Below are 21,742 nucleotides of genomic sequence, written 5' to 3' on the forward strand. Positions count from 1 at the left end.
TAAATCACCTTCTTTGTTAGGTAGTTAAGAATGTGAGTCAAACCTCTAGTGTTCTGGGATTGTTAGCTGATGATTTGCCAGGAGTACAACATGCAGTTTTACAAAACAGAGCAACTATTGACTTTTTGTTGTTGACTCAGGGACATGGCTGAGAGTATTTTGGTGGCATGTGCTGCATTGATTGTAGGCGCCCCATTGCAGCAACATGTTACCAAAATCTGAGAAAATGTCGGGCTTTTGGCATCGATTCACTCGACTGGCAGGACTGATTGTTTGCTATTGCCTTGTTTGCCATTGTGTTTGCAAAGGACCCTGCAGCACACAGCAAACCTGGTACTAGCTGTTCAAAACCAAAAAGGGGGATTTTTTGGGGTCTGCAGCGCGACTGCAGATGCGTTAGTTGACTTTAAAGACTTGTCTTAAAGTCGTGTCCCTTTAAGACAGCCACAAAAATGACAAGTAAGTGAACAGGAAGTGAAGAACCGGAGCTTAGAACCGCAGCAAACGAGCACCTACAGCAAGAGCAAAGAGCAAGCAAGAGGAAGACGGGCAGACACGGGCCCCGTGGAGCGAGGCCAGCGGAGGCCCCATCTGGTTGGGAGCTGGAATGCCAGCGGCATGGGCAGAGGCCGAGGGCACAGGCTCTGCTCAGCGTGGAGAAGAGGGAGCACAGGGGCTCTCCAGCTCTGCCTGCTGGCGTGGGCCTTGCCTGCGCGGGTCTTTCTGCCAGGGTGGAGCAGGCACACATGAGCCCTGGGGGAAAATGGTCAGCTTTTATTGGCCTCAGAAAGCATGCAGGGGCCAGCAGAGGCTGGCGCCACGATGTCCTCAGGGCAGCTGAATGCGTGAGGCGCAGTCCCGGCAGCCATCCCTCCAGTGCCTCCCTGCGCTGCACCTTCCGCATGCAGCACGGGCTCAGGGGCAGCCGGCACCTTCATGGGCCCCGCTGGCAGCAGGGCGCTGCTGCTCTCGCTGTGCCGTGATGCAGGTACAGGAGAAAGCCCTGCGCAGAGCCCTGAGCACCCTGCGGAAGAGGGAGGGCCGTCGCCGTCGAGCTGGGGTGTGCGGCAGGGCGGCGATGCCTGTGGAAGAAGGAGAGCTGTAGGCAAGGGGCTGGGCAGGTAATGGGCAAGGTCCTGCCTGCTCCCCACCACCGAGGGCTTTCCCCAGGGAGGGGTGTCCAGGGAACGGCCAGCCCCTCTGCACGCAGTCCTGCCGCCCTGGCCTGGGTGCAGGGCGCCGGGACAGCCGGACCGGGCCTGCCCTGGCCGAGGCAGCGCTCGACTCGGACGTACCTGGCTCATCCTCGGGCTCATCCCTGGAGCCGGAGCAGGGCGATGTGTTACCACTCTGCTCGGAGGCTGCCTGGCCCTCCGGGGGAACAGCGTGGGGGTCCTGGAAGAGCTCCAGGCTGATGTCTTCCCACTTGTCGTCCTCCTTGGCCAAGACCCCTGGCGCCTCCTATAAAAACAGGAACAACAAAGGGAGAGCTAAGCATCCGTCACTGGATGCGGGGAGAAACCGGCGCTTGGGGATGGGGTTTCGTGGTAGGCTTGGCAGTGTTAGGTGTCGGGTTGGCTGGGCTTACGGTCCTGCAGCCAGAGGAGGGCTGCGTGTCGCCTCTGTGCTGGGAGGTCGCCTGCATGGGGAGAGCAAGAGTAAAGGCGGGGGCGGGGGCCGGGGGGGTGGTGGTGGTGGGGAGGAGATGGAGAGGATGTCCACCAGCCATGTCCCTGCCACACATGCCCCGGGCGCCGCGCCTGCCTCCGGTACCTGGGGATGCTCGGTGCTGGCCACGCGCCCCTGGCTCACCTGGTGCCAAGGCTCCCAAGGCAGGGGACAAGCTGTCTCATTGTCTCCGTTCTCTGCTGCTGGGGCAAGGTGTGGTGTGGCGGTGTTGTCCACAGCATTTTCAGGCAACAAAAAAGCCCCTTCATGATCGTGTGCTGCCGGGGAGATGATGGCTGCACTAGCCTCTCCTGGATGGTCTCCAGACATGGGAGAAGCCATGTGTTCTCCATCCTGGCATTCGTCTGGGACAGGAGAGGCTGTGCTGGGCTCTCCCCGAGGCTCTGCAGCCAATGTAGACTCGCTATCCTCAGTTGCTGCACGTGGTTTTACTGCCATCGCCGCATCCATGCTTTGTGCTGAGTGCCGCTGTTCCACCAGCTGCTGGCTGCGTTCTTGGATCACAGCCTCAAGCTCGTGCAGGACATCACTCATGTCCCACCAAGCTGCGTCCTGCAGAGCCACGGTGTGGGCTGTGGGGCTGTGTGGGGCAGGTGCCTGACTCCCTGTCTGTGCTGCTGTGCCCTGCTTGCTGAAGAGAGAAGCCGGTGCCTTCGCCGCCTCCTGTTCTGTGGGAGCGAGTGGCGAGCGCTGCTCCTCTTCCTCAGCAGCTGCAGCCAGGGCAGCAGCTGCTGGCTCGGTGTTTGTGGAATGTGCCGGGTCAGCAGACGCATCCTGCAGGTGCCCAGCTGTGACTCCTGCCGCGTGTGTGCCAGAGCTGCTGGGACGGCAGGACCCCTCCAAAAGCTCTGGGAACAAAGGGTTGACCCAGATGCTGTGGATCTTGATGTCCTCTTCCTGGGACAGTTCTTTGGTGCTGATATCTTCCCAGCTATCAAGCTTGGCCAGGGCCCCTGGGTGGTTCTTTGGCACTTGTGGGACTAAGGCCCTTTCTGCCTTCGCCCAGTGCTTCCCGCGGACATGGGCTGCCATGCTTGCAGGACTTCCTGCAGGACTTCCCCTCCTCCTGTGCTGGCTGTGGGCCAGGAATCTCGACTTCAGCTTCTGCGGATCCTCCTCCTTCCTGGAGCAGTCTGCCACATGTGTCATATCCTCAGGCATCCTACGGACCCTCCGTTGGCTCCGCACCGACTTGCCTATGAGGATGCACTTGTCGTGTCCCACTGGCGCTTTGGAGCCTTGCTGTACTGCTCGTGCCTGGTGCCCTGGCCCCACAAGCCTCGTACCCATGGAAGCTGGCACAGACACCCTGCCAGCAGCACTGGTGCTCCCGTGTTCATGGGGATCATGCACGGGCTTAGGTGCAGGGGCCTTGCTGCTCCTGGTTGCCCGGACCTGATCTCTTCTTGCCCTTTCCACCAGCATCATGCTGCTTTTTGAGTCCTGCTTTTCCGCTGGCCTCTTGTGCCGCACCTCACTTACATCCCACTGAGCTGTGTCCTGCAGAGCCACGGTGTGGGCTGTGGGGCTGTGTGGGGCAGGTGCCTGACTCCCTGTCTGTGCTGCTGTGCCCTGCTTGCTGAAGAGAGAAGCCGGTGCCTTCGCCGCCTCCTGTTCTGTGGGAGCGAGTGGCGAGCGCTGCTCCTCTTCCTCAGCAGCTGCAGCCAGGGCAGCAGCTGCTGGCTCGGTGTTTGTGGAATGTGCCTGGTCAGCAGACACATCCTGCAGGTGCCCAGCTGTGACTCCTGCCGCGTGTGTGCCAGAGCTGCTGGGACGGCAGGACCCCTCCAAAAGCTCTGGGAACAAAGGGTTGACCCAGATGCTGTGGATCTTGATTTCCTCTTGGGACAGTTCTTTGGTGCTGATATCTTCCCAGCTATCAAGCTTGGCCAGGGCCCCTGGGTGGTTCTTTGGCACTTGTGGGACTAAGGCCCTTTCTGCCTTCGCCCAGTGCTTCCCGCGGACATGGGCTGCCATGCTTGCAGGACTTCCTGCAGGACTTCCCCTCCTCCTCTGCTGGCTGTGGGCCAGGAATCTCGACTTCAGCTTCTGCATATCCTCCTCCTTCCTGGAGCAGTCTGCCACATGTGTCATATCCTCAGGCATCCTACGGACCCTCCGTTGGCTCCGCACCGACTTGCCTATGAGGATGCACTTGTTGTGTCCCACTGGTGCTTTGGAGCCTTGCTGTACTGCTCGTGCCTGGTGCCCTGGCCCCACATGCCTCGACCCCATGGAAGCTGGCACAGACACCCTGCCAGTAGCACTGGTGCTCCCGTGTTCATGGGGATCATGCACGGGCTTAGGTGCAGGGGCCTTGCTGCTCCTGGTTGCCCGGACCTGATCTCTTCTTGCCCTTTCCACCAGCATCATGCTGCTTTTTGAGTCCTGCTTTTCCGCTGGCCTCTTGTGCCGGACCTCACTTACGTCCCACTGAGCTGCGTCCTGCAGAGCCACGGTGTGGGCTGTGGGGCTGTGTGGGGCAGGTGCCTGGCTCCCTGTCTGTGCTGCTGTGCCCTGCTTGCTGAAGAGAGAAGCCGGTGCCTTCGCCGCCTCCTGTTCTGTGGGAGCGAGTGGCGAGCGCTGCTCCTCTTCCTCAGCAGCTGCAGCCAGGGCAGCAGCTGCTGGCTCGGTGTTTGTGGAATGTGCCTGGTCAGCAGACACATCCTGCAGGTGCCCAGCTGTGGCTCCTGCCGCGTGTGTGCCAGAGCTGCTGGGACGGCAGGACCCCTCCAAAAGCTCTGGGAACAAAGGGTTGACCCAGATGCTGTGGATCTTGATGTCCTCTTCCTGGGACAGTTCTTTGGTGCTGATATCTTCCCAGCTACCAAGCTTGGACAGGGTCCCTGGGTGGTTCTTTGGCACTTGTGGGACTAAGGCCCTTTCTGCCTTCGCCCAGTGCTTCCCGCGGACATGGGCTGCCATGCTTGCAGGACTTCCTGCAGGACTTCCCCTCCACCTCTGCTGGCTGTGGGCCAGGAATCTCGACTTCAGCTTCTGCCTATCCTCCTCCTTCCTGGAGCAGTGTGCCACATGTGTCATATCCTCAGGCATCCTACGGGCCCTCTGTTGGCTCCGCACCGACTTGCCTATGAGGATGCACTTGTAACGTCCCACTGGTGCTTTGGAGCCTTGCTGTACTGCTCGTGCCTGGTGCCCTGGCCCCACATGCCTCGTACCCATGGAAGCTGGCACAGACACCCTGCCAGCAGCACTGGTGCTCCCATGTTCATGGGGATCATGCACGGGCTTAGGTGCAGGGGCCTTGCTGCTCCTGGCTGCCCGGACCTGATCTCTTCTTGCCCTTTCCACCAGCATCATGCTGCTTTCTGAATCCCTCAAAAGGCACCGGTTTGTCTCCTGTGCGGCTGTGGTGTTGGCTGTGGGGCTGCATGGGGCACGCCTGCAGCTCTGCATCCTGCCGGCTGCATCCCACTCACCACAGCAGACCCGAGGAGATGGGACAAGCTGTCGGGGTCTGCTGGCAGCTTCCCTGCTCTGGGAAGGAGATTCGGAAGGTGCTGCTGCCTGCGGCTGCCCATGGCCCACCTGTGGGCAGGAAGAGCAGGAGTCAGGTGATGGAGGTGGCTACATTGGCACAGCGGCCCCCCCAGTGCTGGCAAGCCCAGCCGCAGCACCAAGAAAGATCCATGTGGCCCCGTCCCACCGCCACCACCCCTCCTGCCCCATCTCTCACCTGGTGCAGGGTCTGCAGCCTGGGCAGCCTGCTCTGGTGCTGGGGGCGGGTGTTCGCCTCCTCATGCGTGGGCATCTTTGGCGGCGTCTGCCGCTGACCTGCCATGGTCACCCAGGGGAGATGCTGCCTCCTGAGGGAGTCGCTCTTCTGGGAGTGGACACCCCAGGGCTCTCGCCCCTTAAATACCCCCACGGTCACCGTGGAGACCCGCATCACATTGGCCTCTGGGCATGATGCGCTGCCTGCATCACAAAGCCCTGGGCAATGGCTGTGGAGACGCCCACGCCCCACCCGTGAGCACCTGCGCCCCTTTTGAAGTGTCTCACTTGGTGAGGGACGCCAATGGCAATAGCTTTGCCACCAGGCTCTCCAGCATCTTTGTTTTTTGGCAAAGTAAGCCTGCACGGACACGATGCGGGTGGGTTCTCTCCCGTTGCTGGGGGCTGCTGGCTGACACCGAGAGGCGTGGGTGTTGTCCGTGGGCAGCTGCCTTCCCACACGGTGAAGCTTCAGCACTGGCATCAGCTGTGGCTCTGCTCCTGGTGGTTCTGCCTGCTCCGGGCTGAGCGCTCGGGGAAGGGGAAGCATCCATGAGTGTAGGAATGGGGATGTTTCCGAGGAGCAGCCCTGTGGTTTTCTAAACCTTCTGAGTACTGGGAGCCGAGCAGCGCTGGGCTCTGGGTGTGCCCGGGGCAGCTGCTCTGGCTGAGAGCGCCCTTCCCCTGCGATGCCTCTGCTGTCTCGCTGTCTGCCATGGGCTCTCCTGCCAGGTTGGAAGGGGGTGGCGTTTCTGTCTTGGCTGAAGTGCGTAATTGATGGACGCGACCAGAAGGGGCAGATGTAGGCCTGTACGCCTTCAGCACCTTCCTAAGGGGCTTGTGCTGCTTTCCCCCCACAAAGAGGGAGAGTCTGTGTTTCATGATGTGAGGTGGCTTCTTGTCTCTTGCCGCAGGGCAACAAGCCATGGATCTCCCTGCCCCATGAAAAGGGTATCTGCCTGACCATTGCTGAAGAAAGGGACAAGAGACTGGCAGCCAAGCAGAGCAGTGGGTGACCTCCAGCTCGGGTCAGCCGTGGTCCTTTCAGTGTATTAATTATACCGTTTGCCAAGTGGCGGTGTGAGTGGCTGAGGAGCATCCAAGGGCTGGAGGGAGCCGTGCTGTGCCAGTGTGAAGCCACACTCCGCTCTCTAGAAGGGCCTGCTGATGCGGGGAGACTCCTGGTGACCCGACCAATCACCAGAACCATCTTCCAGAAGGGCAAGGGGGAGCGGTAGGAGACCCTCCAGGCTGGTCCGTTCCTGGGAAGGTGCTGGCAGAAACGCTCCTGGACACCGTTCCCAGGGCCATGCTGGAGGAGCAGGGCTCTGGAAGAGCCAGCTGGGCTCTCCCTGGGGCCAGTGGTGCCAGACAGGCTTGAGGCTCTCTGGGATTGCCCCTGGCCGCAGGACTGAGCAGAGAGGGGAGGCTCCGTGACCAGTGCCAGGGGTGGGTGGTGCATTGGCCGGTGAGTTGGGCTTTGGCGGGGGGCGGTGCTCAGCATCCTGAGCCCAGCTGACAGCTGCTTACTGGCATGGATGGTCCCTCACGGGCTGCTCTTCAGTGCCTTTCCTCTGGAGGTGGAGTGTTGGGGTCTGCAGCGTGTCTGCAGACGAGTTAGTTGACTTTAAAGACTTAGTCGTGTTCCTTTAAGACAGCCACAAAAATGACAAGTATGTGAACAGGATGTGTAGAACCGGAGCTTAGAACCTCAGCAAACGGGCACCTACAGCAAGAGCAAAGAGCAAGCAAGAGGAAGACGACAGCAAGCCTATCAGGGTCTGACACACGTACTATCTAAGATATATAAGCAATCTGTACAGATAATAAAGGCCACTCTGGCCATTTTGTCTGAACCCAGCCACGTAGATATAGTGTTTTTATGTCCGTCTTGACTTGCGTCACCTCGACGTGCCGATATGATCCCAGTAAGGGGTATCAGGAGGAGACCCTGAGACTGTGCCCCCGATAAGGGGTGTCAGGAGCAGATCCTGAGGCTGTGACCAGCGGGTTGCTGGGGAGGTGGAGCCTGGTGAAGCGGAATAGCACAGCAGGCGGCTGCTAGATCCCGGGAGAATGTGACGCCGGTAAGGTGAGCCACCAGGGACAGCATGGGGACTAAGTTCTCTAAGGAAGATACCATTGTGCTGTCAATGTGGAAGTTAGTGTTACAGAAATGTGGAGCTACTCTAGATGGGCTGCGGTTAGGCAGTATGGTATTGAGGGCCAAGAGACACGGAGTAGAAACGTCCACCGTGACTGCTCTTAGTGTGTTGACCTGTGACAATTTAGGATCAACACTGTCGGAAGCTGTGATGAAAGAGGACAAAGAGGCGTCGGGGCATTTGGCTACACGGGGACTGCTTAGAGATGCTGTGGGGGGCTTAAAAAATGAGCAAGATGTGAGTGGGGGCTTGAAAAGTCAGCAAGACGCGAGCGGGGGTGTATCACCCAAACCTGCCCTGGATCCCCCTCCAACTACAGACAGGAGGGGGGAGGGGAGGGGGAGGGGGAGGGGGAGGGGGAGGGGGAGGGGGAGGGGGAGGGGACGGGGGGGGAGGGGGAGAGTCCGTGCCCCTTACCAGACGCCACTCCTGTATGTCCCAAAGCCCCTAAATAAGCCCAGCAGCATTGACCTATGTTCGGTAGCGATTCCGAGGACAAGGACAACAAGGAGAAACCTCGGTGGACCGATCCCTGCCCCCCTGAGTCCCAACGGCATTTGTGCCAGCCCACACTCCCTCCTCCCCCAGCTTCTTCTCCTTTCCCGCCTGCCCCCTCAGCTCCTCCCCTGCCTCCACAGGATGGAAACGCCAAAAATCCGGAATCGTGCCCAGCTATGACAAGGTTATCAGTCAGAGGCGGTGAAGAATGTGGAGGTGGTAGTAATCCAGTATCCAACGTTACGGTAACGCCGCGCAACCCTTGGCAATTTTGGCAGGCTGTAAAAGATGGGGCACTACAAGAGGGGAACTGGGATTTAGTAGGACATATAGACGGACCGCTCCTTGATGTTACTACTCCTTCCACCGCTGCGCCGCATGCATATCCTGTTACGACAGGAGATGCGGGACTGCTGGTAATCCTAACGTTCATACACCGTTTGCTTGGAAAATAGTGCAGGACTTGCAAAACACTGTTTCTCAGTACGGGGTGAATTCGCCGGCTACAATGCAATTCTTGCGTGTGCTTACCACGGACACTTGGACTCCTTTTGATAGTTCTCAGACGGCACAGATCATGTCCCAGCCTGTGCAACTAGCGGTCTTCCACGCAACCTGGCGGGTAGCTGCGCAACAGCAAGGGCTGCCGAATCGAAACCTTCCGCAAGATGATCCCCGGGTTGGTAATGGGCCTGATGTGTTGGTGGGTACTGGGCAGTATGCCAACCCTCAACATCAGGCTCAGTGCCCCCCCCCCAGTATTCGATCAAATAAAAAATATAGGCATGCAAGCAATAATGAAAACTGCACAATTAGCAGAGTCAATGAGCGTTATCCAGCAATTAAGCAAGGCCCAAAAGAACCATTTTTGCCATTTGTGGAAAAGTTGCAACATGCTGTTGCCTCTCAAGTGTTTGACCCTCACCTGCGTGCCATGCTAGTAAGGCAATTAGCCAAAGATTGTGCTAATGCTGATTGTCAAAAAACAATCGAAGGATTGCCAGGAGGACCCAGCTTAGAAACTGTGATATCAGCCTGTGCCAAGGTAGGTGCCTTGGAACGCAAAATAGCAGTAATGGCTGCTGTGCAAATGCAATGTTACTCTTGCGGTAAGTCAGCACGCCTTAAACAGGGCTGCCCCTCCAAAAAACAATGCGTGGCAAAACCTAGACTGTCCACGTCAGAAATTCCTTGTTTCCACTGTGGAAAGAAAGGACATTTTGCAAAGCAATGTCATTCTCGTTTTGATAGAGAAGGATTCCACGCACCGGGCCAGGGAAACGCTCACAAGAGCGCGAGGAGGCGCGCAATGACACTAGTACCTCTGGCTGCCACACCAACCAGCCAGCCAGCCTCATGTGAGCAATTATCAGGGAGGACCCAAGGATCAGCAGGGATGGATGGATGCACCAGTGAATCGGTAACTCTAGCCAACCATGGAGTGTTTAAGGTCCGTCTGAATGCTCAGGGGCCAACAGGGAAGGGCCTTAGTGCCTTACTGATAGGTCGATCTAGTACTACTTTACACAAGATCCAAGTCCATGTTGGTGTTATTGATGCAGACTTCACAGGTTAAATATGTGCCTTAGTTTCCACACGGGTGCCTCCTGTTACAATTCCAAAAAATACAGGCCTTGCTCAACTTGTGCCTTTTGTGAGTTGTGTTTCCCGAACAGAGCCCGCATGGCGGGGTGATGAAGGATTCGGCTCCACAGGAATACCTCAAGCGTGTTGGACACAAGAACTATCTCCACAACGACCTAACCTGACCTGCACTGTGGCGTCATCGGGAGGTACTCCTGCACAAGTGAAGTTGAGCGGTCGGTCTTCTGGATACCGGAGCAGACGTAACTGTCATATGGAGCAAAGACTGCCGCCTCAAAGGGCTTTGGTAAATAACGCAGCGGGAGTTGTAGGTCTGGGGGGCATGACTACTAGCTGCTTGTCTGTAAAACCTATACAGATCAAAACACAAATGGACAGACTGCCTCCGTCTGGCCATATGTTACCACCGCACCACTCACTTTGTGGGGCCGAGATTGCTTAGGACAATGTGACAGAAAGCTTAGAAATAACTAGATTAACAGGAGATGGAAAACTTAGAATAATTAAAATTCTCATTGTCTGCACAAAGAGGAGCTTCACAGTAGGACTTGGCAAATTAGGCCCAGTCCTGGGGCCCTTTGTACTGATAAGGTGGACCTGGGATGCTCTGTGTGCCGATAAGAAGACACCGGTATGCGAACCTCTGTGCCTTGAGGTAGGAATACTGGATCTGTCCTGTTTTATGGATTGGAAAAAATTCAAGACACGACTGAGTCTGCGCGAAGAGTGAAGGTGAAAAGTTCAGAGCGAGGGAGACTACTAAGCCTTCATCCTCAACGACCCCCCGCGAGCACCACCAGAGGCAGTGAGCAAGTGCAAATGGGAGGAAACTTATGTTAGTGACTTCTGGGTAGACTCATTATCCTAACCCAACCTCTTCTTGGGCATCTATTGAATATGTATGAATGTATACTTGAAATCACACGTGCACAAAGAGGTCGGGGCAGCAGGTGCTTTTGGAATTATCCACCCTGATGCCCGCCGGTGAATTAAACGTGCCTGCTTATAGCCTATGCTGAGTTACAGAGTTTAATTCCGCACGTCAAATGGGGAGTTTGTATCACCACGGATTTTTAACTGGGACCAACGTTCTACAGGGAGCGAAACAGCCTAGCCTTGGTCTCACTTGGTTAACCGATAAACCAGTATGGGTAGATCAGTGGCCCCTGCCCCAGGAAAAGCTGTGTGCCCTGCATGGATTAGTTAAGGAGCAATTAGACGCGGGCCACGCTGAAGAATCCCATAGGCCGTGGAAGACCCCTGTATTTGTGGTAAAAAAGAAATCAGGTAAATGGCGATTGTTGCGTGACCTGCGTAAAGTCAATGCAGTGACGGCCTCTATGGGGGCCTTGCAGCCAGGATTGCCGTCTGCCACCGTGACACCAGTGGAGTGAGACATTTTAGTTACTGATCTGAAAGATTGTTTTCTTACCATTCCTTTAGATCCAAAAGACAAAGCCAAGTTGGCCCTTACAGTACCAACTAGAAGTAGCTCTGAGCCCACAAAAAGCTACCACTGGACCGTGCTGCCTCAAGGCATGAGAAACCTGCCAACCATTTGTCAATGGTTTGTAGCCCAAGCCCTGAGCTCAGTGAGAGACAAATACCAAGATGTTTACTGTTATCGTTACATGGATGACATTTTGCTAGCAGCACCGTCAAAAGAGCTGCTGGAGACAGTTGAGAAGGATGCCAGGCACAGTTTAGCAGAGTTTGGATTGACTGTAGCTCCTGAAGAAGTTCAGAGGCAAGGGCCCTGGAAATATCTGGGCATGAATGTGCTGAAGAGAACTGTGTCTCCACAACCTATCAAATTGAAACTGGACGTAAAGGCCTTGAGCGATGTCCAAAAGCTTGCAGGAATGCCGAATTGGCTACGGCCTTATTATTTAGGCCTTACTAATGAACAAAGGCCACCTTTTTGGCAACTTTTAAAAGGAGACACAGATCTTTTAGCCCCAAGGCATTTAACACCTGCAGCCTTGGCACTTGTGAAAGAAGTCAAACAGTTGATCTCTGCACGACATGTGTGGCGTGTAGATATCACGCTTCCTTTAAGTGGTTTTATTTTAATGGACCAGTCTTCTCCTTATGCTATGCTGGCCCAGTGAAAGCAGGCTTGGGAAGATCCACTGCATGTGCTTGAGTGGTTGGTTCTGCCTTTGCAGCCTAAGAAAACCGCTGTTGGATGGTACAAACTTGTTGCCGATTTGATCATAAAAATCCCAAAGTGATGTTTAGAGTGGACTGGAGTTGATGCGTCAGCTGTGATTAGCCCCGTACAACAATTCTCTTTTGAATGGGCGCTGTCAAACTCTACTGCCCTCCAAGTGGCTCTTGCCAATATTCAAGGGCAAGTTCAGTACCATCATCCACCTCACCCACTTTTGAAAATGACTGTAGATCTAACTTTGCAGCCACGGCAACTGAGTCAGAGACGACCAGTCAAAGGTGGCACAGTATTTGCAGACGGGTCTGGAAAAAACGGGGAAAGCCGTAGTTGCTTGCAAACAGAATGGGCAATGGCATTCCCAAATTGTGTATCGGGAAGGATGCCCGCAAGCTGTAGGGTTGCGGGCTGCGGCCTTGGCATTTCAATCCTTCCCAGGCCCTCTTAATCTCGTCACTGATTCAGCCTGTGTGGCAGCCCTCCTTCCCAAGTTAGAGATGGCTGTCCTTGGCCATGTCAACAATCCCAAGCTTTTTGCACTTTTGACTTTAGTTTGGGAAGAGATTCGGAAACGCCATTCTCCATTTTATGGTACGCATGTTAACAGCCATGCTTCCCTACCCGGTTTTGTAATTGAAGGCAATGCTAGAGTTGATGCTCTGGTTTCTGTGGCTCTGTTGGTGCCTGTTCCTGATGTCCACCAGCAGGCTGTGTTAGCCCACCAATTTTATCATCAGAATTGGCGATCCTTGTATCATCAGTTTGGTCAAAAGGGTCTCTCTCAGGCTGCTGCAGGCAGTATTGTTGCAGCCTGTGCAGACTGTCAAAATGTTACCTCCGTGCCCGATTATGGAGTTAATCCTAGAGGCCTTCAAGCTTTACCGCTTTGGCAAACAGATGTAACTCATTACAACGAGTTTGGCAGACAAAAACATGTCCATGTTACAATAGATGCATATTCTTCTGCAATGATTGCTCCTGCCCGCACAGGTGAGACCACTCGTGAGGTCATTCGGCCCTGGCAATGTGCTTTGTCTGTGCTCGGCGTCCCCCTTGCGATCAAAACGGTCAATGGACCTGCCTATAACTCTAAGTCCGTCAGTCAGTTCCTTTCCCTGTGAGGGATCTCCCCCAAATTTGCTCTTCCCCATTCCTCCCGGGCCAAGCCATCGTTGAACGCTTGAATGGTACTCTCAAACGCCTGCTTGAAAAACAGGGAGGAGGAATGAAGGGAATGACCCCAGAGGCACGTTTAGAGAAAGCACGCTACGTTTTGATCTTTTTGAAAATCTCTGCCGACCGTGCGGTGCCTCCCATTGTGCGGCACTTTGTGTCAATTGGTGCTAAGCAGCAAAAGCACAAAGGCGTCTTAGTACGCCTGAAAGACCCTTGTACCTTGTACACAAAGGCATTCGTCAGGACCGCATGGATTGTTAACCTGGGGGAGAGGTTATGCTTGTGTTTCTACAGATGAAGGTCCGCGATGGATACCTGCTGGCTGTGTGCGGCCTGAGCTTAGCGTGCCGGATCGTGGGAGCACCGCTGCCGCCAGTCAACCCAACAGCTAATGTGCGGTCTCCTTAGCACAGCAACTGAACCCGTCCTGGTTTGGTGTGTCTGTGGTGCAAGGCAGTCAACCTTTCCACACATGTCTGGTTGATGTGGCCTTCCTCAAAACTTGCAACGTGTGTTAACAGACATCATTGCGTAAAAGCGAACGTACGATTTTGACAAAGACTTTGGGGAATGAAGGACCTTACTGAAAGCCTTCCGATATTTGGGATAATTGGTTACCTCTGTATAACATTATACCGCAAGAAGTTGATATTGTTGGCACTTTGAATGCCGACAGTTGTTTTTCTGCAGATGCTAATGTAGTAGGAGGCCATGATGGGACCATGACACCCGCATAAATCAACCCGTGAACATGTTGATAAGCATAATGCGCTTAAACGCCATATAGCTTTAGATGAAGCGTGTAATGACGTAGTTGATTTATGGAACCGATGGGAACATATTGCAGCAGCTCTTCGCTTACCCGGAGCAGCAGCAGGGAAAGCATTAAAAGAGTTAAATCACCTTCTTTGTTAGGTAGTTAAGAATGTGAGTCAAACCTCTAGTGTTCTGGGATTGTTAGCTGATGATTTGCCAGGAGTACAACATGCAGTTTTACAAAACAGAGCAACTATTGACTTTTTGTTGTTGACTCAGGGACATGGCTGAGAGTATTTTGGTGGCATGTGCTGCATTGATTGTAGGCGCCCCATTGCAGCAACATGTTACCAAAATCTGAGAAAATGTCGGGCTTTTGGCATCGATTCACTCGACTGGCAGGACTGATTGTTTGCTATTGCCTTGTTTGCCATTGTGTTTGCAAAGGACCCTGCAGCACACAGCAAACCTGGTACTAGCTGTTCAAAACCAAAAAGGGGGATTTTTTGGGGTCTGCAGCGCGACTGCAGATGCGTTAGTTGACTTTAAAGACTTGTCTTAAAGTCGTGTCCCTTTAAGACAGCCACAAAAATGACAAGTAAGTGAACAGGAAGTGAAGAACCGGAGCTTAGAACCGCAGCAAACGGGCACCTACAGCAAGAGCAAAGAGCAAGCAAGAGGAAGACGGGCAGACACGGGCCCGTGGAGCGAGGCCAGCGGAGGCCCCATCTGGTTGGGAGCTGGAATGCCAGCGGCATGGGCAGAGGCCGAGGGCACAGGCTCTGCTCAGCGTGGAGAAGAGGGAGCACAGGGGCTCTCCAGCTCTGCCTGCTGGCGTGGGCCTTGCCTGCGCGGGTCTTTCTGCCAGGGTGGAGCAGGCACACATGAGCCCTGGGGGAAAATGGTCAGCTTTTATTGGCCTCAGAAAGCATGCAGGGGCCAGCAGAGGCTGTCGCCACGATGTCCTCAGGGCAGCTGAATGCGTGGGGCGCAGTCCCGGCAGCCATCCCTCCAGTGCCTCCCTGCGCTGCACCTTCCGCATGCAGCATGGGCTCAGGGGCAGCCGGCACCTTCATGGGCCCCGCTGGCAGCAGGGCGCTGCTGCTCTCGCTGTGCCGTGATGCAGGTACAGGAGAAAGCCCTGCGCAGAGCCCTGAGCACCCTGCGGAAGAGGGAGGGCCGTCGCCGTCGAGCTGGGGTGTGCGGCAGGGCGGCGATGCCTGTGGAAGAAGGAGAGCTGTAGGCAAGGGGCTGGGCAGGTAATGGGCAAGGTCCTGCCTGCTCCCCACCACCGAGGGCTTTCCCCAGGGAGGGGTGTCCAGGGAACGGCCAGCCCCTCTGCACGCAGTCCTGCCGCCCTGGCCTGGGTGCAGGGCGCCGGGACAGCCGGACCGGGCCTGCCCTGGCCGAGGCAGCGCTCGACTCGGACGTACCTGGCTCATCCTCGGGCTCATCCCTGGAGCCGGAGCAGGGCGATGTGTTACCACTCTGCTCGGAGGCTGCCTGGCCCTCCGGGGGAACAGCGTGGGGGTCCTGGAAGAGCTCCAGGCTGATGTCTTCCCACTTGTCGTCCTCCTTGGCCAAGACCCCTGGCGCCTCCTATAAAAACAGGAACAACAAAGGGAGAGCTAAGCATCCGTCACTGGATGCGGGGAGAAACCGGCGCTTGGGGATGGGGTTTCGTGGTAGGCTTGGCAGTGTTAGGTGTCGGGTTGGCTGGGCTTACGGTCCTGCAGCCAGAGGAGGGCTGCGTGTCGCCTCTGTGCTGGGAGGTCGCCTGCATGGGGAGAGCAAGACTAAAGGCGGGGGCGGGGGCCGGGGGGGTGGTGGTGGTGGGGAGGAGATGGAGAGGATGTCCACCAGCCATGTCCCTGCCACACATGCCCCGGGCGCCGCGCCTGCCTCCGGTACCTGGGGATGCTCGGTGCTGGCCACGCGCCCCTGGCTCACCTGGTGCCAAGGCTCCCAAGGCAGGGGACAAGCTGTCTCATTGTCTCCGTTCTCTGCTGCTGGGGCAAGGTGTGGTGTGGCGGTGTTGTCCACAGCATTTTCAGGCAACAAAAAAGCCCCTTCATGATCGTGTGCTGCCGGGGAGATGATGGCTGCACTAGCCTCTCCTGGATGGTCTCCAGACATGGGAGAAGCCATGTGTTCTCCATCCTGGCATTCGTCTGGGACAGGAGAGGCTGTGCTGGGCTCTCCCCGAGGCTCTGCAGCCAATGTAGACTCGCTATCCTCAGTTGCTGCACGTGGTTTTACTGCCATCGCCGCATCCATGCTTTGTGCTGAGTGCCGCTGTTCCACCAGCTGCTGGCTGCGTTCTTGGATCACAGCCTCAAGCTCGTGCAGGACATCACTCATGTCCCACCAAGCTGCGTCCTGCAGAGCCACGGTGTGGGCTGTGGGGCTGTGTGGGGCAGGTGCCTGGCTCCCTGTCTGTGCTGCTGTGCCCTGCTTGCTGAAGAGAGAAGCCGGTGCCTTTGCCGCCTCCTGTTCTGTGGGAGCGAGTGGCGAGCGCTGCTCCTCTTCCTCAGCAGCTGCAGCCAGGGCAGCAGCTGCTGGCTCGGTGTTTGTGGAATGTGCCTGGTCAGGAGACGCATCCTGCAGGTGCCCAGCTGTGACTCCTGCCGCGTGTGTGCCAGAGCTGCTGGGACGGCAGGACCCCTCCAAAAGCTCTGGGAACAAAGGGTTGACCCAGATACTGTAGATCTTGATGTCCTCTTCCTGGGACAGTTCTTTGGTGCTGATATCTTCCCAGCTATCAAGCTTGGCCAGGGCCCCTGGGTGGTTCTTTGGCACTTGTGGGACTAAGGCCCTTTCTGCCTTCGCCCAGTGCTTCCCGCGGACATGGGCTGCCATGCTTGCAGGACTTCCTGCAGGACTTCCCCTCCTCCTGTGCTGGCTGTGGGCCAGGAATCTCGACTTCAGCTTCTGCGGATCCTCCTCCTTCCTGGAGCAGTCTGCCACATGTGTCATATCCTCAGGCATCCTACGGACCCTCCGTTGGCTCCGCACCGACTTGCCTATGAGGATGCACTTGTCGTGTCCCACTGGTGCTTTGGAGCCTTGCTGTACTGCTCGTGCCTGGTGCCCTGGCCCCACATGCCTCGTACCCATGGAAGCTGGCACAGACACCCTGCCAGCAGCACTGGTGCTCCCGTGTTCATGGGGGTCATGCACGGGCTTAGGTGCAGGGGCCTTGCTGCTCCTGGTTGCCCGGACCTGATCTCTTCTTGCCCTTTCCACCAGCATCATGCTGCTTTTTGAGTCCTGCTTTTCCGCTGGCCTCTTGTGCCGGACCTCACTTACGTCCCACTGAGCTGCGTCCTGCAGAGCCACGGTGTGGGCTGTGGGGCTGTGTGGGGCAGGTGCCTGGCTCCCTGTCTGTGCTGCTGTGCCCTGCTTGCTGAAGAGAGAAGCCGGTGCCTTCGCCGCCTCCTGTTCTGTGGGAGCGAGTGGCGAGCGCTGCTCCTCTTCCTCAGCAGCTGCAGCCAGGGCAGCAGCTGCTGGCTCGGTGTTTGTGGAATGTGCCGGGTCAGCAGACACATCCTGCAGGTGCCCAGCTGTGACTCCTGCCGCGTGTGTGCCAGAGCTGCTGGGACGGCAGGACCCCTCCAAAAGCTCTGGGAACAAAGGGTTGACCCAGATGCTGTGGATCTTGATGTCCTCTTCTTGGGACAGTTCTTTGGTGCTGATATCTTCCCAGCTATCAAGCTTGGCCAGGGCCCCTGGGTGGTTCTTTGGCACTTGTGGGACTAAGGCCCTTTCTGCCTTCGCCCAGTGCTTCCCGCGGACATGGGCTGCCATGCTTGCAGGACTTCCTGCAGGACTTCCCCTCCTCCTCTGCTGGCTGTGGGCCAGGAATCTCGACTTCAGCTTCTGCATATCCTCCTCCTTCCTGGAGCAGTCTGCCACATGTGTCATATCCTCAGGCATCCTACGGGCCCTCCGTTGGCTCCGCACCGACTTGCCTATGAGGATGCACTTGTAGCGTCCCACTGGTGCTTGGGAGCCTTGCTGTACTGCTCGTGCCTGGTGCCCTGGCCCCACAAGCCGCGTACCCATGGAAGTTGGCACAGACACCCTGCCAGCAGTACTGGTGTTCCCATGTTCATGAGGGTCATGCACGGGCTTAGGTGCAAGGGCCTTGCTGCTCCTGGTTGCCCCGACCTGATCTGTTCTTGCCCTTTCCACCAGCATCATGCTGCTTTCTGAGTCCTGCTCTTCCGCTGGCTTCTTGAGCAGGACCTCGCTTATGTCCCACTGAGCTGTGTCCTGCAGAGCCACGGTGTGGGCTGTGGGGCTGTGTGGGGCAGGTGCCTGACTCCCTGTCTGTGCTGCTGTGCCCTGCTTGCTGAAGAGAGAAGCCGGTGCCTTCGCCGCCTCCTGTTCTGTGGGAGCGAGTGGCGAGCGCTGCTCCTCTTCCTCAGCAGCTGCAGCCAGGGCAGCAGCTGCTGGCTCGGTGTTTGTGGAACGTGCCTGGTCAGGAGACGCATCCTGCTGGTGCCCAGCTGTGACTCCTGCCGCGTGTGTGCCAGAGCTTCTGGGACGGCAGGGCCCCTCCTGGAGCTCTGGGAACAAAGGGTTGACCCTTGTGCTGTGGTTCTTGATGTCCTCTTCTTGGGACAGTTCTTTGGTGCTGATATCTTCCCAGCAACCAAGCTTGGACAGGGCCCCTGGGTGGTTCTTTGGCACTTGTGGGACTAAGGCCCTTTCTGCCTTCGCCCAGTGCTTCCCGCGGACATGGGCTGCCATGCTTGCAGGACTTCCTGCAGGACTTCCCCTCCTCCTGTGCTGGCTGTGGGCCAGGAATCTCGACTTCAGCTTCTGCGGATCCTCCTCCTTCCTGGAGCAGTCTGCCACATTTGTCATATCCTCAGGCATCCTACGGACCCTCCGTTGGCTCCGCACCGACTTGCCTATGAGGATGCACTTGTAGCGTCCCACTGGTGCTTTGGAGCCTTGCTGTACTGCTCGTGCCTGGTGCCCTGGCCCCACATGCCTCGTACCCATGGAAGCTGGCACAGACACCCTGCCAGCAGCACTGGTGCTCCCGTGTTCATGGGGGTCATGCACGGGCTTAGGTGCAGGGGCCTTGCTGCTCCTGGCTGCCCGGACCTGATCTCTTCTTGCCCTTTCCACCAGCATCATGCTGCTTTCTGAATCCCTCAAAAGGCACCGGTTTGTCTCCTGTGCAGCTGTGGTGTTGGCTGTGGGGCTGCATGGGGCACGCCTGCAGCTCTGCATCCTGCCGGCTGCATCCCACTCACCACAGCAGACCCGAGGAGATGGGACAAGCTGTCGGGGTCTGCTGGCAGCTTCCCTGCTCTGGGAAGAAGATTCGGAAGGTGCTGCTGCCTGCGGCTGCCCATGGCCCACCTGTGGGCAGGAAGAGCAGGAGTCAGGTGATGGAGGTGGCTACATTGGCACAGCGGCCCCCCCAGTGCTGGCAAGCCCAGCCGCAGCACCAAGAAAGATCCATGTGGCCCCGTCCCACCGCCACCACCCCTCCTGCCCCATCTCTCACCTGGTGCAGGGTCTGCAGCCTGGGCAGCCTGCTCTGGTGCTGGGGGCGGGTGTTCGCCTCCTCATGCGTGGGCATCTTTGGCGGCGTCTGCCGCTGACCTGCCATGGTCACCCAGGGGAGATGCTGCCTCCTGAGGGAGTCGCTCTTCTGGGAGTGGACACCCCAGGGCTCTCGCCCCTTAAATACCCCCACGGTCACCGTGGAGACCCGCATCACATTGGCCTCTGGGCATGATGCGCTGCCTGCATCACAAAGCCCTGGGCAATGGCTGTGGAGACTGCCCACGCCCCACCCGTGAGCACCTGCGCCCCTTTTGAAGTGTCTCACTTGGTGAGGGACGCCAATGGCAATAGCTTTGCCACCAGGCTCTCCAGCATCTTTGTTTTTTGGCAAAGTAAGCCTGCACGGACACGATGCGGGTGGGTTCTCTCCCGTTGCTGGGGGCTGCTGGCTGACACCGAGAGGCGTGGGTGTTGTCCGTGGGCAGCTGCCTTCCCACACGGTGAAGCTTCAGCACTGGCATCAGCTGTGGCTCTGCTCCTGGTGGTTCTGCCTGCTCCGGGCTGAGCGCTCGGGGAAGGGGAAGCATCCATGAGTGTAGGAATGGGGATGTTTCCGAGGAGCAGCCCTGTGGTTTTCTAAACCTTCTGAGTACTGGGAGCCGAGCAGCGCTGGGCTCTGGGTGTGCCCGGGGCAGCTGCTCTGGCTGAGAGCGCCCTTCCCCTGCGATGCCTCTGCTGTCTCGCTGTCTGCCATGGGCTCTCCTGCCAGGTTGGAAGGGGGTGGCGTTTCTGTCTTGGCTGAAGTGCGTAATTGATGGACGCGACCAGAAGGGGCAGATGTAGGCCTGTACGCCTTCAGCACCTTCCTAAGGGGCTTGTGCTGCTTTCCCCCCACAAAGAGGGAGAGTCCTGTGTTTCATGATGTGAGGTGGCTTCTTGTCTCTTGCCGCAGGGCAACAAGCCATGGATCTCCCTGCCCCATGGAAAGGGTATCTGCCTGACCATTGCTGAAGAAAGGGACAAGAGACTGGCAGCCAAGCAGAGCAGTGGGTGACCTCCAGCTCGGGTCAGCCGTGGTCCTTTCAGTGTATTAATTATACCGTTTGCCAAGTGGCGGTGTGAGTGGCTGAGGAGCATCCAAGGGCTGGAGGGAGCCGTGCTGTGCCAGTGTGAAGCCACACTCCGCTCTCTAGAAGGGCCTGCTGATGCGGGGAGACTCCTGGTGACCCTGACCAATCACCAGAACCATCTTCCAGAAGGGCAAGGGGGAGCGGTAGGAGACCCTCCAGGCTGGTCCGTTCCTGGGAAGGTGCTGGCAGAAACGCTCCTGGACACCGTTCCCAGGGCCATGCTGGAGGAGCAGGGCTCTGGAAGAGCCAGCTGGGCTCTCCCTGGGGCCAGTGGTGCCAGACAGGCTTGAGGCTCTCTGGGATTGCCCCTGGCCGCGGGACTGAGCAGAGAGGGGAGGCTCCGTGACCAGTGCCAGGGGTGGGTGGTGCATTGGCCGGTGAGTTGGGCTTTGGCGGGGGGCGGTGCTCAGCATCCTGAGCCCAGCTGACAGCTGCTTACTGGCATGGATGGTCCCTCACGGGCTGCTCTTCAGTGCCTTTCCTCTGGAGGTGGAGTGTTGGGGTCTGCAGCGTGTCTGCAGACGAGTTAGTTGACTTTAAAGACTTAGTCGTGTTCCTTTAAGACAGCCCCAAAAATGACAAGTATGTGAACAGGATGTGTAGAACCGGAGCTTAGAACCTCAGCAAACGGGCACCTACAGCAAGAGCAAAGAGCAAGCAAGAGGAAGACGACAGCAAGCCTATCAGGGTCTGACACACGTACTATCTAAGATATATAAGCAATCTGTACAGATAATAAAGGCCATTCTGGCCATTTTGTCTGAACCCAGCCACGTAGATATAGTGTTTTTATGTCCGTCTTGACTTGCGTCACCTCGACGTGCCGATATGATCCCAGTAAGGGGTATCAGGAGGAGACCCTGAGACTGTGCCCCCGATAAGGGGTGTCAGGAGCAGATCCTGAGGCTGTGACCAGCGGGTTGCTGGGGAGGTGGAGCCTGGTGAAGCGGAATAGCACAGCAGGCGGCTGCTAGATCCCGGGAGAACGTGACGCCGGTAAGGTGAGCCACCAGGGACAGCATGGGGACTAAGTTCTCTAAGGAAGATACCACTGTGCTGTCAATGTGGAAGTTAGTGTTACAGAAATGTGGAGCTACTCTAGATGGGCTGCGGTTAGGCAGTATGGTATTGAGGGCCAAGAGACACGGAGTAGAAACGTCCACCGTGACTGCTCTTAGTGTGTTGACCTGTGACAATTTAGGATCAACACTGTCGGAAGCTGTGATGAAAGAGGACAAAGAGGCGTCGGGGCATTTGGCTACACGGGGACTGCTTAGAGATGCTGTGGG

At 57.0% G+C, this 21,742-nt stretch overlaps 2 protein-coding genes and 2 long non-coding RNA genes across 5 annotated transcripts; 2 read left to right on the forward strand and 2 right to left on the reverse strand.

Moving 5' to 3' along the window:
• Positions 1–855: 855 nt before the first annotated feature.
• LOC119142179 (skin secretory protein xP2-like) lies at positions 856–2,142 on the reverse strand. Of its 2 annotated transcripts, XM_037374883.1 has the most exons (3): positions 1,813–2,142; positions 1,296–1,461; positions 856–1,082 (listed from the first exon to the last, which is right to left on the reverse strand). In XM_037374883.1, the coding sequence occupies exons 1-3, from the start codon at positions 2,137–2,139 to the stop codon at positions 916–918; spliced, it is 660 nt and encodes a 219-aa protein (XP_037230780.1). In that variant the 5' UTR covers positions 2,140–2,142; the 3' UTR covers positions 856–915. The 2 variants fall into 2 exon arrangements, with proteins under 2 accessions (XP_037230780.1, XP_037230779.1); XM_037374882.1 differs by having other exon boundaries at positions 856–1,461.
• A 3,228-nt stretch (positions 2,143–5,370) lies between these two features.
• On the forward strand, positions 5,371–7,474 carry LOC119142172. The gene is made up of 3 exons (XR_005102176.1): positions 5,371–6,487; positions 7,110–7,112; positions 7,463–7,474. It is a non-coding gene; the product is annotated as an uncharacterized LOC119142172 (long non-coding RNA).
• A 7,373-nt stretch (positions 7,475–14,847) lies between these two features.
• On the reverse strand, positions 14,848–19,591 carry LOC119142173. Its single transcript, XM_037374877.1, has 5 exons — positions 19,322–19,591; positions 17,437–19,173; positions 16,489–17,121; positions 15,745–16,173; positions 14,848–15,393 (listed from the first exon to the last, which is right to left on the reverse strand). The coding sequence occupies exons 1-5, from the start codon at positions 19,532–19,534 to the stop codon at positions 14,848–14,850; spliced, it is 3,558 nt and encodes a 1,185-aa protein (XP_037230774.1). The 5' UTR covers positions 19,535–19,591.
• A 16-nt stretch (positions 19,592–19,607) lies between these two features.
• Positions 19,608–21,412, forward strand: LOC119142178. Its single transcript, XR_005102178.1, has 4 exons — positions 19,608–19,715; positions 20,276–20,424; positions 21,048–21,050; positions 21,401–21,412. It is a non-coding gene; the product is annotated as an uncharacterized LOC119142178 (long non-coding RNA).
• Positions 21,413–21,742: the final 330 nt, after the last annotated feature.

This window comes from Falco rusticolus, unplaced genomic scaffold, assembly GCF_015220075.1.
Source record: "Falco rusticolus isolate bFalRus1 unplaced genomic scaffold, bFalRus1.pri scaffold_77_arrow_ctg1, whole genome shotgun sequence".
Taxonomy (NCBI): Eukaryota; Metazoa; Chordata; class Aves; order Falconiformes; family Falconidae; genus Falco; species Falco rusticolus.